At 38.8% G+C, this 12,585-nt stretch overlaps 2 protein-coding genes across 2 annotated transcripts in view; one reads left to right on the forward strand and one right to left on the reverse strand.

Moving 5' to 3' along the window:
• The window catches only part of LOC131429205 (uncharacterized), a 443,882-nt gene that overhangs the window by 333,530 nt on the left and 97,767 nt on the right, over positions 1 to 12,585 (reverse strand). The gene's annotated exons all lie outside the window — the stretch shown is intronic.
• The window catches only part of LOC131429711 (uncharacterized), a 128,957-nt gene that overhangs the window by 80,392 nt on the left and 35,980 nt on the right, over positions 1 to 12,585 (forward strand). The window contains exon 11 of the mRNA XM_058594024.1: positions 2,535 to 2,624. Coding sequence (XP_058450007.1) covers positions 2,535 to 2,624 — 90 coding nt within the window. The remainder of the gene's footprint in view (positions 1 to 2,534; positions 2,625 to 12,585) is intronic.

Here is a 12,585-nt window from a genome sequence, read left to right on the forward strand (position 1 = left end):
TCATAATCATACCAATATCGTTGGGTTCTGAAAATCGTTGATTTCGAGAGAATCATAGTTACGAGCCATACACACATAAGCTTACTCACACGATCACACACTGTCATTTGCCCCCGAAATTCTGTAATTTTTCGTAGCGAAAATTGTAAACCTACTTATAATGTTTAATGGGGAAGAAGAAATTATACATGGATCAATAAGTCCCGAAACTAACAATGGAAACAACTTTTTTTTGCAAAATGTTTTTTTATTCATCAACATAATCACCTTTTAGGGTGATATAATGGTTCCAACGTTTTTCCAATTTTTCAATACCATGTTTATAAAAAAAATTATCTTTCGCTTCAAAATAAGCTTCAGTTTCAGCGATGACCTCCTCATTTGAGCCAAATCTTTTTCCTTGGAGCATTTTTTAAGATCAGCAAAGAGCCAGTAGTCACTAGGGACTAAATCTGGCGAGTATGGGGGGTGGGGAAGCAGATCAAAGCCCAATTCGTTCAATTTCGCCATTGTTTTCATTGACTTGTGGCAGGGTGCATTTTGTTCCATCGAAAGCAATCGCGGCACCCACTTGGAAAAAACCTTTTTCATGCTCAATTTTTCATGAAGGATAGTAAATACACTTCCATATGATATCTGTGTCATCTCAGCAATCTCACGGAGCTTCACTTTACGATCTTTCATTACAATTTTTGTCACTTCACTCACATTTTCCGGTGTAACGGTTTCCACAGGTCTACCCGAGTGTTCCGCGTCATTTGTGTCGGTACGACCACGTTTAAACTCGGCGAACCACCGACAAATCGTTGCTTTTGATGGACAAGAGTCCGGATAACATTTTTCAATCCATTGTTTCGCTTGCACGGTTTTTTTTACCGATTAAAAAACAATGTTTTATCAAAACACGATACTCGGTTTTTTCCATTTTTTAAACAAACAACAAAACGACTTTACTCCAACTTCGATAACTCAGCTGTTTCTGGTCGGATCGACTTAAAATTTTGACCCGTTTCAAGCAAAGGTTAGTGCTCTAGAAAGACGTGGTTACTGGTTTACTACGAGCGTCATCTCTGCTTTAGTCTCGTGACTTATTGATCCATGTGTTATTGGACCATAAGACATTTAATTTGAATCTTCGTTGAAGAAAATCGGTTAAGCGATCTCTGACAAAAACGAGTGCGCTCTTTTTTCATTTGTTTGCACAGTTTACCGAGTTACTTCCGAGCCGGAAGTCTGATCCTGGTAAAATTCAATAGCAACGTATGGGACCAAGAGACCTTTCACTTGAATCTAAGTTTGTAAAAATCGGTTCATCCGTCTCTGAGAAAATCTAGTGCACATTTTTGTTACATATACACATACATACACACACAGACATTTGACATTATCTTTCTTCATGCGGTAGCACCAACAGCAGTAAACAATTTCGTAAGAATCTATCTGCAACAAAGAAGACTTAGTTTCTTATTCAAAGAAAAGCCAAAGTACGGATTGTATGGAATACACAAAACTAGAATTATTTTTATAATAAATTTAATGGAATTTTAACGAACTTCGGTTGTATTTCCATTTAAAAATAGTACACAAATACTTCGACTTTAGAGTTTTCTGTTCCGGATAAAAAATGTATGATTTCGAGTATCTGACAAAAATTCATTTTCATATTCGCATCAAAATGGTATGAACGCAGCTTAACATACTGTTGACAACAATGCCACCACAACAAAAAGCGTTTGCTTCAGGAACCAACATCCGTAGCAGGAAAAACATGGTCAATCGTCATGGAAAAAACATGGTCAATCGTAGAAGTTTCAAATAGCGCACCTCACATGTACGCTGAGTTTGGTTGGTAGCTAAGTGGAATTTTCCTAATTCCTCATATCCTAAACAACGTACACAACTGTGCCTCTATACTATGCCTATCTATCGCAAGGTTTTCCACACCTATTTTCTCTCTTCGTCGTTGATAATTTAAAGCAGAAGAAAGCAAAGATAAACTGCAATTTTAAGATAGTACAATTTCATAATGTTTATCGACATATATGAAACTACTAATACTGCTGTACTGCTAAATTATAAAACCAGTAGAATTCGAACTGCTATGCACTAATTAATCGAATTGTAAACCAACTGTCAACATCCACTTTTGAATTGAACTGCAGAAGAAAAGTGTTTTTTTCCACTCGATTTTTCGATCAACTCTCAGCAAATGCCGAATACGTTGGAGTTTCTCTTTGAAGTGAATGCTGGCAGGACAGGTTTATCGGCCGTTTTCGCACACAAAATGCGGGTTATGAACCAATCCAACGAACGGAAAAGGGGGTGATTCAAAATCACGGCGAGACTGTAAAACCCGGCCAACTACCTGTTGCCGGTTTCTCTCTGTGCTATGATTTGGAATCCTTTTCCCCGGTGTTCACTCACACACAAGGTTATACAAACAAGCTTCTCCGATATCACCGGGGAGGGAATATAGCAGAAGTATTTTATATGCATTTTATTTCATAACATTTTTTTTTTGCGTTCCATTGCAGATTCTGGGAGACGGATATTCGAACCGCTCGGACGGCTAACCGAACAACCATTAGGAGAAAGCGAACTGGCGAGGCGGACCTAATGTCGACGTGAGTATTCTGAGAATGTTTCGTTATCGAAAAGGGAGCAAACATGAATCAATAATGATCTATAAGTGCTTCAAGGCACCCCCTGGTGAGTTGGGAGCATACTTTTGGACCGGGTCATTGGTTTACGTATGAGTTTCAGTCTTCGGTCGGGTCTAGGGCGGTCTCGATAATTGCATCAAGTCCAATGGCGCTTTTTGCACTGAGTATGAATTATGCAGTGTGTTCCGTTCTGCCAAGAAGATGACGGAGAATTTCTAATTATCTCTGCTATAGTTGTTTGATAGTGGGAAAGTAGTGGTGTCAACAATTGCTTCATTTAGAAAAATAAGAACGTCCAGTTCATAAGACCTTCCGTTTCAATTTTCACGAAAAAAACTTGAAATTTACAAATTGATCTTTACTTAACAGTTTGAATCATCTTTACTGTGATCAGTGATCGGAGTATAAAGAAAGGCATATCGTTTAATGAACAGAAGCTACGTAAAATTTTAGTCTGTAGCTACAGAATGCTTGCCTAGCAATGTTCATTATTAAGAACTTCAAACTTACTATTGATTTGCAATCATTTGAAGAGCTCGTCCGATTGAATGGGGCATACAATTGTTCTTTAGAAATTGCTCCAGTAGATACCTGTCCACGCGATATTATTGGATTTCGTGACTACACTATGGAACTAGTCCCTCTGATTCAATAGATTCGCAATTGGCTATTGCGTCGAATGTAGCTTGCCTATGCCGTTTTTGATTGACAAACACTGGTGGCGTGGATTGCTCTGGTTTTGCACTTTCGAGCAGAAATGCAACATTCTGATGGTGTTTCATTGCGACTTCTGCTCGAAAGTGCAGAACCAGAGCAATCCACGCCACCAGTGTTTTTCAATGAAAACGCCATTAGTTTCATTCGTGAATTATTGATTACTGAGCAATTCCAGGAATGAGTAGATGAAAAAGTGACAAAATCAGAATAGACCTTCTCCGATTTGGATGAAACTTTGTACATGGCTTCAGTATGGCAAACCATAAGTTTTGGACCGATTGAGAGGTCAATCCGACTCACGACTGATTTTTAAAAAGGGCGTATGTATTTTTGCATTTCACAAAAATTGCCTTTTTCAAATCGTTGTAACTCGGAAACCGTTAATTGTACAAAAACGGCGTTCAGGAAGAAGTAATAGGGAATCGATAGCGCACTCTAAAAAAATATAAACTGAAAAAAATATCAATAATTACAAAATAATCCAAAAACGTTAAATAAAAAAAGGCATGGTTTTAATTTGTTTTGATAATTTTTATTTTAAAGCTCTTATTAAAACCTACTGATTGATGGCTATCCCATCCGTGCCTTTTGAAAAATGAAGAAGTTACAGCTAAAACAATTTACAGATATATTCGAAATTTCAATTTCTCGTTGAAAGATAATCATTTAAACAGTACAATATTATTCTACAGGTTAAAGGCAATAAATTTGTTCATGATATCCTTTCTTCTAAAAGTAGCTTTTCTTGAGAAACTTGGATATTTAATTATAACACCATTTTTTATATTTCCATGAATTGTTTATTTGCTTGCTATATCTACAATTATTACATGTATTAGGTGTACAAATTTGCTTCCGCCGTTTTTTCCAAAATTTAAAGCTTTATTGCGAAAAAGTGCTTACAGATATATTATTCAAAGTATTGTCCGTCGCTAGCGGCAACTTTCTCCCATCTTTCCGGAAATTTTCAGATCCCGGCTCAAAAAAAGGAGTCCTTTTTTGACGCTATCCATGAAGCAATCCATTCTTCCAACTCTTCGAAGGATTGAAAATGTTGATCTGCCAGGCCGTGTGCTATCGAACGGAATAGGTGGAAGTCAGAAGGGGCGATATCTGGGGAATACAGCGTGTGGGGCAAGACTTCTCATTTCAGCGTTTCCAGGTACTCTTTGACCACTTTTGCGACGTGAGGCAGGCCGAGCATTGTCGTGTTGGAGGATGACTTTGCCATGTCGCTCTTGATACTGTGGCCGCTTTTCTTTTAGTGCGCGACTAAGGCGCATCAGTTGCGTTCGGTAGCGATCTCCTGTGATGGTTTCACCTGGTTTTAAGAGCTCGTAGTAAATTGTTATTCATCTTTGAAGGTTTTTCATCTTCCACCATCATGTTTGTCTTCGACATCGAAATCACCATTTTTAAAACGTTTAAAAGAACTCCCGGCACGTTTTACTCAGAGCAGCATCACCGTAAGTTTCTGAAAGCATTCGATGCGCTTCAGTTGCATTTTATTCGAATTGTAACAGAAAAGTAAAACTTCCCGCAAATGGCGAGACATTTTCGAGCGTGAATAATACGAAAACAAGAACACTTGTCACTGAAACGGCGATGACAATTCGTTAGGCACTGTACACACTCACTTCAAAGGCATTATCATCTATGTATTTAAACCAGCCTCAGCCACCCATCGGAAAACGGCGGAAGCAAAGTTGTACACCTGATACCTGAATAATTCTTAAAGCATCGAGTTTTTCTGTATCATAGAATCTCGGACATCCATTTCGTGGTCCATACTGTGATGTAATTGTTCAGGGAACGTTCTGCAGCTTAGATGCGTTGTTTCGTCTATGACAATGCAAAACACCTTTTGCTCAGATCATTCGCGTGCAAATTCAAATTCGCGTGTTCGCTGCAAATGGCTGTGCTAGGAGCAATTTTCCTTTCTGTATTCTTCGAGTACTATGCTCAATTTTTGAATCTCCATGGCCGAGAATTTTGAAAAAAAATTATCTTTAGTTGCTAGAGGCAGAGCAAAAACAAAATATTACATTCCAATGCTGGTCTGGCTGATAACATGATTAATTCTTCGATGCTACTACTGCTATTGAGCATCCTTTATGATTGGTATCAAATTGTAAGGAACCCAGTGTCTTCGTTTCTACCCAGGTGTCAGCGTCTTCTTTCCCATGGACTATTGTCACCATCGAAATTCTGAGTCTTTCAAACAATGGAATTACTCACGATTTATTGTCTCGCATACAGCAGCACCTTCTGATACTTTCTGGAGCTATCAACTTGTTTTAGAAATAATTTTTTTGGAATGAAAGAAGAAACTAAACACTTCTAGCTATTGACGATTGTGCAGCACCCAATTGGACATTTTCAATTACCCAAAAGTATGTCATGCAAAACTAACATCGCAGTACGCCTAAGCTTGATTTAGGTTGTTTTCAATAAGTCAAAATCGATCAGATCTTGCTGATGGATCCATCACTCAACAAGTCTTGTGACTGACTAAGAAACACATATTTTTTTGCCAAAAATTGATTTTATTCAACAATGTAATCTCCTTCAAAAGCAACACAATCATTCCAAAAAAGTAAAGCCTTGGTATTATATTCCTGTAGTGAAATTTGACCTTCTGTTTCAACAGACTTCGTAGCCAATTCAGAGTGTACAGAACCATTGCATGGCTGGTGCTACGAATGAATTCTTCCAGGTCGGGGTTCGAACATACGACAACTGGTTTGTAAGACCAGTGCCCTATGCATTGAACCGTCAAACCGGGACAATTATTCAAACGCTTCTCTAATTTTACCGATGCCGTGATTGTAGAAGGATTTGTTGTTTGGCTCAAAATCGGTTTGACATTCAGCAAATGCTTTTTCATCTAAGTTGAATGTTTAACCAGCGAGCATTTGTGAACAGTAGTAGCTGGGGATCAAATCTGGACTATACGGTGGATCAGGAAACAATTCCAAGTGTAATTCGTTCAATTTAACAAAAGTTGCCATCGACTTGTGAGTCGATGCATTGTCTTGATAAAAAAGTGTTTTTTTCTTCGACATATGAGGTTGTATTTACTTGATTTTTGCATTTAAACAATCCATCAATGCTATGTACTATTCGCTTTTGATAGTTTCACATTTCTCAAGATAGTCGATGTAGATTATACCATGTGCATCCAAAAATACTCAAGCCAGTTAACTGAAGAAACTTCGTGAATAGATTTCCAGTAGCAGTCCAGTCAGATGATGATCGTTTTGATTTCAAAGTAAACTTATGGATCCATGTTTTATCCATTGTCACTTATCGACGCAAAAAATCTGATTTATTCGCCCTTATTCTGAATAACGACGTATTGATTTTTCGATCGAATGTGGTTCGATCGAATCATAGCTACCTTTGATTTTGCTAGCGTTATGGGGAATACAAATGAAATACGAGGGAAAAAACGATACGACGTTATTCAGAATAAGGGCGATCAGTTACAAACATGGCCAAACGCTGCTCTGAATCATCAACACGTTGTTGTTTTTGATTAACTGTGAGCAGCACTCATTTTGAAAAGAGCTTTCTCATCGTCAAATGTTCATACATAATTGTGAACACATAACCTAATATCTTTAACCCATCCAAAGCCCCACTGTCTGGCAACGGTTTAGAAATAAAAGATGTTTCTATGTGATTTGTTTATACATGCAAATAACTTCAGTTCAGGACTCAGGTAGGTGTTAATACACTCGAATTTCGATGACCCATTTCGTAAACAGAACAAATCAGGTTTCAGGGTCACTGCTCTTTCGACTAGCCCCGCAATGTTTGCATCAAATGGATTCAAACTATGAATCCATTTCTTCCGGTGAAACCATCAACGAGTGAACACATTTTTCTGCATTTCACTGATTCTATTGAAGAAAATCCTACATTCTGTGAAACGCTCGCACTTTGGACTTGACATTCTTCATTAAATTATGCACAGTTACTTTTGTGACTTTCCTAGTGGCAGCTGTCCTGTTTATTTTTAACTCCTCCATGTTTTGGGACACTGTGCCTCCCTTCCGAAAGTGCCGCTTTACAATTGTCCAATACCTTTCAATTGGCCGAAGATTCGGGCAGTTCGGTGGGTTAATGTCCTTTTCCACGAATTTTACATTATTTTTTGACAACCACTGTAGAACGGAGTTGGCGTAGTGGGCTGAAGCAAAATCCTGTCAGAAGAGAGGAGGAGCCTTATGCTTTCTGTACAGTGGCAGCATTCTCTTCTTCAAACATTCTTCCTCGTACACCTTGGCGTTAATTGTGCCCTTCGTGAAGAAAATCGACGACCGCAAACCACAGGTACAAATTGCTTGCCAGACCAACAGCTTCTGCCCAAACTTTTCCATCGCCACCGTGGTGTCAGCGTCGTAAAGATCCTGGTACACCGATTTCGTATAATATTGCGGTCCGGGCAGCGCTCGAGAGTCTTCCTTGGCGTAGGTTTCGTCGTCGATCAGGATGCATCCGTCTTTATTCTGTAGAATCCGGTTATACAGTTTTCGCGCTCTTGTTTTGGCCTGAACTTGCTGTACCAGGGACTTTTTCGGCCCCTCCTGTTTCTTGTACGTTTTCAGGGAGTTCCGAACTTTGATCCGTTGAATCATTCAGATGCTCTTGTTGAACTGCTTGGCTAAATTCCGCGTCGACGTCGATGGGTTTTTCCTGATGTACTCAATCACTTTTAGGTCCCGGCCGGGCTGGCTGGGACCCGTTTTCCTACCGGATCAGGGCAAATTCTTCATGGAAAGGGTCTTACCGAACTTCCCGATAATATTTTTGACACTGGTGTGGTGCACTTTCACCCGTTTTGCAATTTCGTTGTATGTGACACCACTTTCTGAGCACCAAGTGTGCAGAATTTTCTTTCGCGTTTCCGGATCAATTCGACTCACCATTGAAACGATAAACCGTACCGAAACCAATCGATTGCGCAGCTGTTATTGACATGTTAACAAACATGTTACCGCAAAACACGCTGCAAAAAATTAAGCCATTTCAGAATAAACTGTTTGAATGTTGCTAACTACTTATCATAACACTCCTTTAGTTGCTGTGCCATCAATCGGTGTCATCTCCAGTAAAGTGACGCCACCCATAAGTGAAGAAGAAGAAGAATAGGAAGAAGATGTTTCAGTTTGCATTAAATGTTTTATATCTTACCAAATATTCAGTTCTCGGAACCAGTCAATTACACTCTATACATCTGAATATTTTTTAATATACGCTCCTACATAAAACACTAATAATAAGAATGGGGAGATTATTCGTACCCAAATAGGCACTTTACACATGAGACGTATTTCAAGTATGAGATGAATAATACTAATATTGAATTTTTCAAGGAATGTTACTGACGATTTATATCAAAACAAGTGGACTAGAAGTCTGAATAAATTAAAGGCAGTTTAAAATCACATTAAGGGGTTCCAATACACTTCTGCCGTAGCACTTGACCAATGGGAAGTAATTTGTAATATGACACTCGGTACAAAATTACTGTATTTGTTCTTTATTTGTAATGACTAAAAAATAAACAAAGCGTAAGTAGTGAAAAAACAAACCGAATCTATTACACTTATTGAGCAGCCAAAGTGTTCTATTAATCGATCCTTTTAAGAACCAACAAATCGATCCAAAGAATGAATGATATGAATACGGTTAATCCGCGGTTGTGTATCTGATATTAGCGAATCTTTTGACTTGATACACAGATAAAAATATTGTGTTAATTTTCTTCAATTTTCATTCACATGTTTGGAGCAGCAAATTAAAAGTAAAGTTTCAGTTCTTCATTTTTCAATAAACTTTGAAAGCAATACTAAGCGTTTTTTGAAATATTCAGTCTTGTTCATTGAAGAATAAATTCATTCCAATTTAACTTGACATCGGTCATGGTTTTAAATCAGATTTTCGATTCCACTGATGTGTATTTCATAGAACTATTGATTTATGAAGGGTGACTTTTGGATTGAAAAAAAAATTGATTTTAAAAACACAATTCCATGAAAATGTTGGCCGCTGCTCCGCTTTAGATGGGCCATGCGCAAGGTCCAATTTGTGCGTCAATCTTTGCTGGATTATCTTAGTAGACATTAGCCTTAACATGGTCCCACAAGAAATAGTCCAAAAACGTTAAATCACACGATCTAGGCAGCTAATTAAAGGGCCAAAAACGTGAGATAAACTGTTCACCGAAGGCACCGGCTTGTTGAAACCACATGTCAGGCATGTTCAATTCTTCGTCAATCATCACACGGTAGCGCTCGCCATTCCATCCATCGCCGCCTTTGAAGAAATACGGCTCGATGATGCCACCGGCCCATAATCCACACCAAACAGTGACTTTTTTGGGATGCATTGCTCTTGCAATGCTTCTAAATGCGGCATTTTTTGATTAAAAAGTGGATAGTAAAATTCAATAATTTGCAAGCATTGTTCGTTCGTAAGTCGATTCATGATTAAATTATAGACCAAACTGAACCAAAGTTTGACAGTGACACAAGACACAACTCACGCGTGATCTGTCAAAAACAGTGTTGCCAAAAATTTTCCTGCAAAAATCACCTTTTATGTCATGTAAATTCCAAAAAACTTAGGAAGTTATATAAGTATCTAAAAGTTATTTTTTTAGTTATTACTTCTAATGAACTGCCGCAGAAAAATCTTGTGTTAAAGATTGGAGCAGAATTAGAATAACCCAGAATTATAGCAAATTAAAACAAAATTTAAAATAAGAGTTATAAAGCCGACATCAATAAATGACCAGTTAACAAAACTTATGTATTATGTATTCTCCCTCAGTGTGGGAGAATTATAGTCATTACCAAATGCAAAATGCCAAAATTCTAGAACTCCTCTCGATCTCTTTAGAATGGTCTTATTTACAAATGTAACACTTTCTCAAATAATGCCAAGCATATTTCAGTTTATTCACCGCTTGTTCGTAACATTTCGCGGTTCTTTAGTTCCCACGAACTCTTTCACGATCAACTCGAAATTTGTACCGGTATCTTTTCAACTTCATGTACATTATTTGCAGCGAACTAGCTGAAAAAAGCCATTCAATGGTGATAAAATTCACCTAGTTTCAGTTCGGAACACCCACCTAAATTTACCGATCCTTCAGGGCACTGAGCGACAAAGCTTCGCCACATTTCATCCCTAATGAAAGACACTTCACGTTGTCAGCCCTGAATACACATCGTATTCAGGAGGCGCGACACTTACAACCACTCAAACAATAATCAAACTCCCGGCAGCATCCGGGCACAGCTATCCGTTCGATGAGGAAACCGAAACCTAGCAAACCTAGCGGTGCGGACAAATATGAAAAATTGCTTCAGATTGCATCAGACGATGATGATAGAGCGGCGCTCATTACTGGCGCTGACAGGCGAGCAAGCATAGCAGCACACCTTTGCGACACACACCGTCACCGTCGCTTGAAGACCCCTGGGTTATAGCCGTGCCACAGAGCCGTCACCTTCAAGACGAGAGGAAGCAACTGCGGTTGAGGATTTTCCACACTCGTACTCCGTGCCTACAGTAGATACAGTAACACTTTCGGTAGCCTGTATTCTCCGGGACTGGGACGCTTTCAAAATGGCGTGAAGAGTTTCCACTCGATGTCGCACCCCTGTGATACGAGAAACCATACTTTCTCAAACACCAGCCCGGTGAGCAAGGCATTTGCCAGTTGCGGAAGCACATTCCACTTTAAACACAAAGCAATGCAGGCACGGCTTGACTCGGTATCGCGGCTACACCTGATAAGGTAAAGTTGACTTTAGTTAATTCTGCCAATTTGAATAATTCAGAGTGTCAGTAGATGAAGAAGAATGGGTGGTAATCTGTGTGCATAGTGAATAGTCGTGTGAAATGCTCATGGTGAAAACTGTGGGCTCGGATTTCGTGAAAAATTTAGTTGGGTGAACGAAGGGCGTATGTGCATATCACTGCGCAACGGTAGACACTGATAATCCAAGCATATCCAAATCTTCTACATAAATACATCGCGACAAATATTATCAGTTGGAAGAACAATTATTATTATTCTTTCTCATGTCGGAAATTTATAACGTTACGGTGAAAACTGAGCTTTGTGGCGAAGTCCTGAGGGTTTGAGTTTTTCTATACCATTTGCTTCAATCACATCACTAAACAATGATTGCGAAGTTGCTGCAAAAGACGTATTGACTATTGCACTCACCTTCACAGTTACCTAACTAGTAACAATGACAGATACAGTTTTGATATGATAGGACGTACTTAAATTACCTAAGAATCCCCCGATCCAATTACGATCTCATTATATGTACCTTAACAACCGCAATAAACGACTGAACAAAATATTACCTCAAACCCATCTTCTTCGTGTATAATCTAAGAATAAACCCTAACGGTTTCTGGAATCACGTGAACAAACAGAGGAATCAATCAGAACCACCAAACCAGATGTTTCCTTGCTATGGAGAATCATTGTGTTGGCTCCTTGGTCCTGGCCAACACCGAAACGATCGTAACCCACCTTGTAGACTTGCGCTGACGTGTAGTGATGTACGCCGTTACTGCCTAGTCAGCCTCGTACATTTTGGTTATTGGACATCAGAACATCATGGATAAAACTCGTTGATTGTAGATAAATCACAACACAGTTTATTTTGCACTTAACTAATGAACTGACATGCAAATTTATTTGGCTTATACTACTAGTAATTTTTTTTGGACTTAAGCTAACACATAATTAAAATATTATTGAACTGTCTTCCCTTGCTGATGGACTGGCACTGAAATATACCTCCGATCGCCGATCGATGCAGTAGTCGGCTTTCTTGTGCGATGTTTTCCGCTATTTCTCTCTTCGTTGATGATCGTTGATCACAGCCATATCTCCGTCGATCGTGGCGTACTATCACAGGTCCGATTAGTATTCGGTTTACGCTCATGCCGATAAAAATCAAGTTTGTTGTATTGGTTGTATAGGTAGTGGACTGTACTCGATGACGATGCCAGGGTTGTAGTTCAATGCGATCGCACTCCTGAACACATTGGTTTTAATTTTTTTTTTATTTATGACTTCTGGTCAGTCAGTAATTTTTTACTTTTTTCGGTTTTTTAACGATATCAAACTAACTGGAGATTATAAGAGGAGAAAGAATATGAAATC

Source organism: Malaya genurostris, chromosome 2 (genome assembly GCF_030247185.1).
Source record: "Malaya genurostris strain Urasoe2022 chromosome 2, Malgen_1.1, whole genome shotgun sequence".
NCBI classification, from domain to species: Eukaryota; Metazoa; Arthropoda; class Insecta; order Diptera; family Culicidae; genus Malaya; species Malaya genurostris.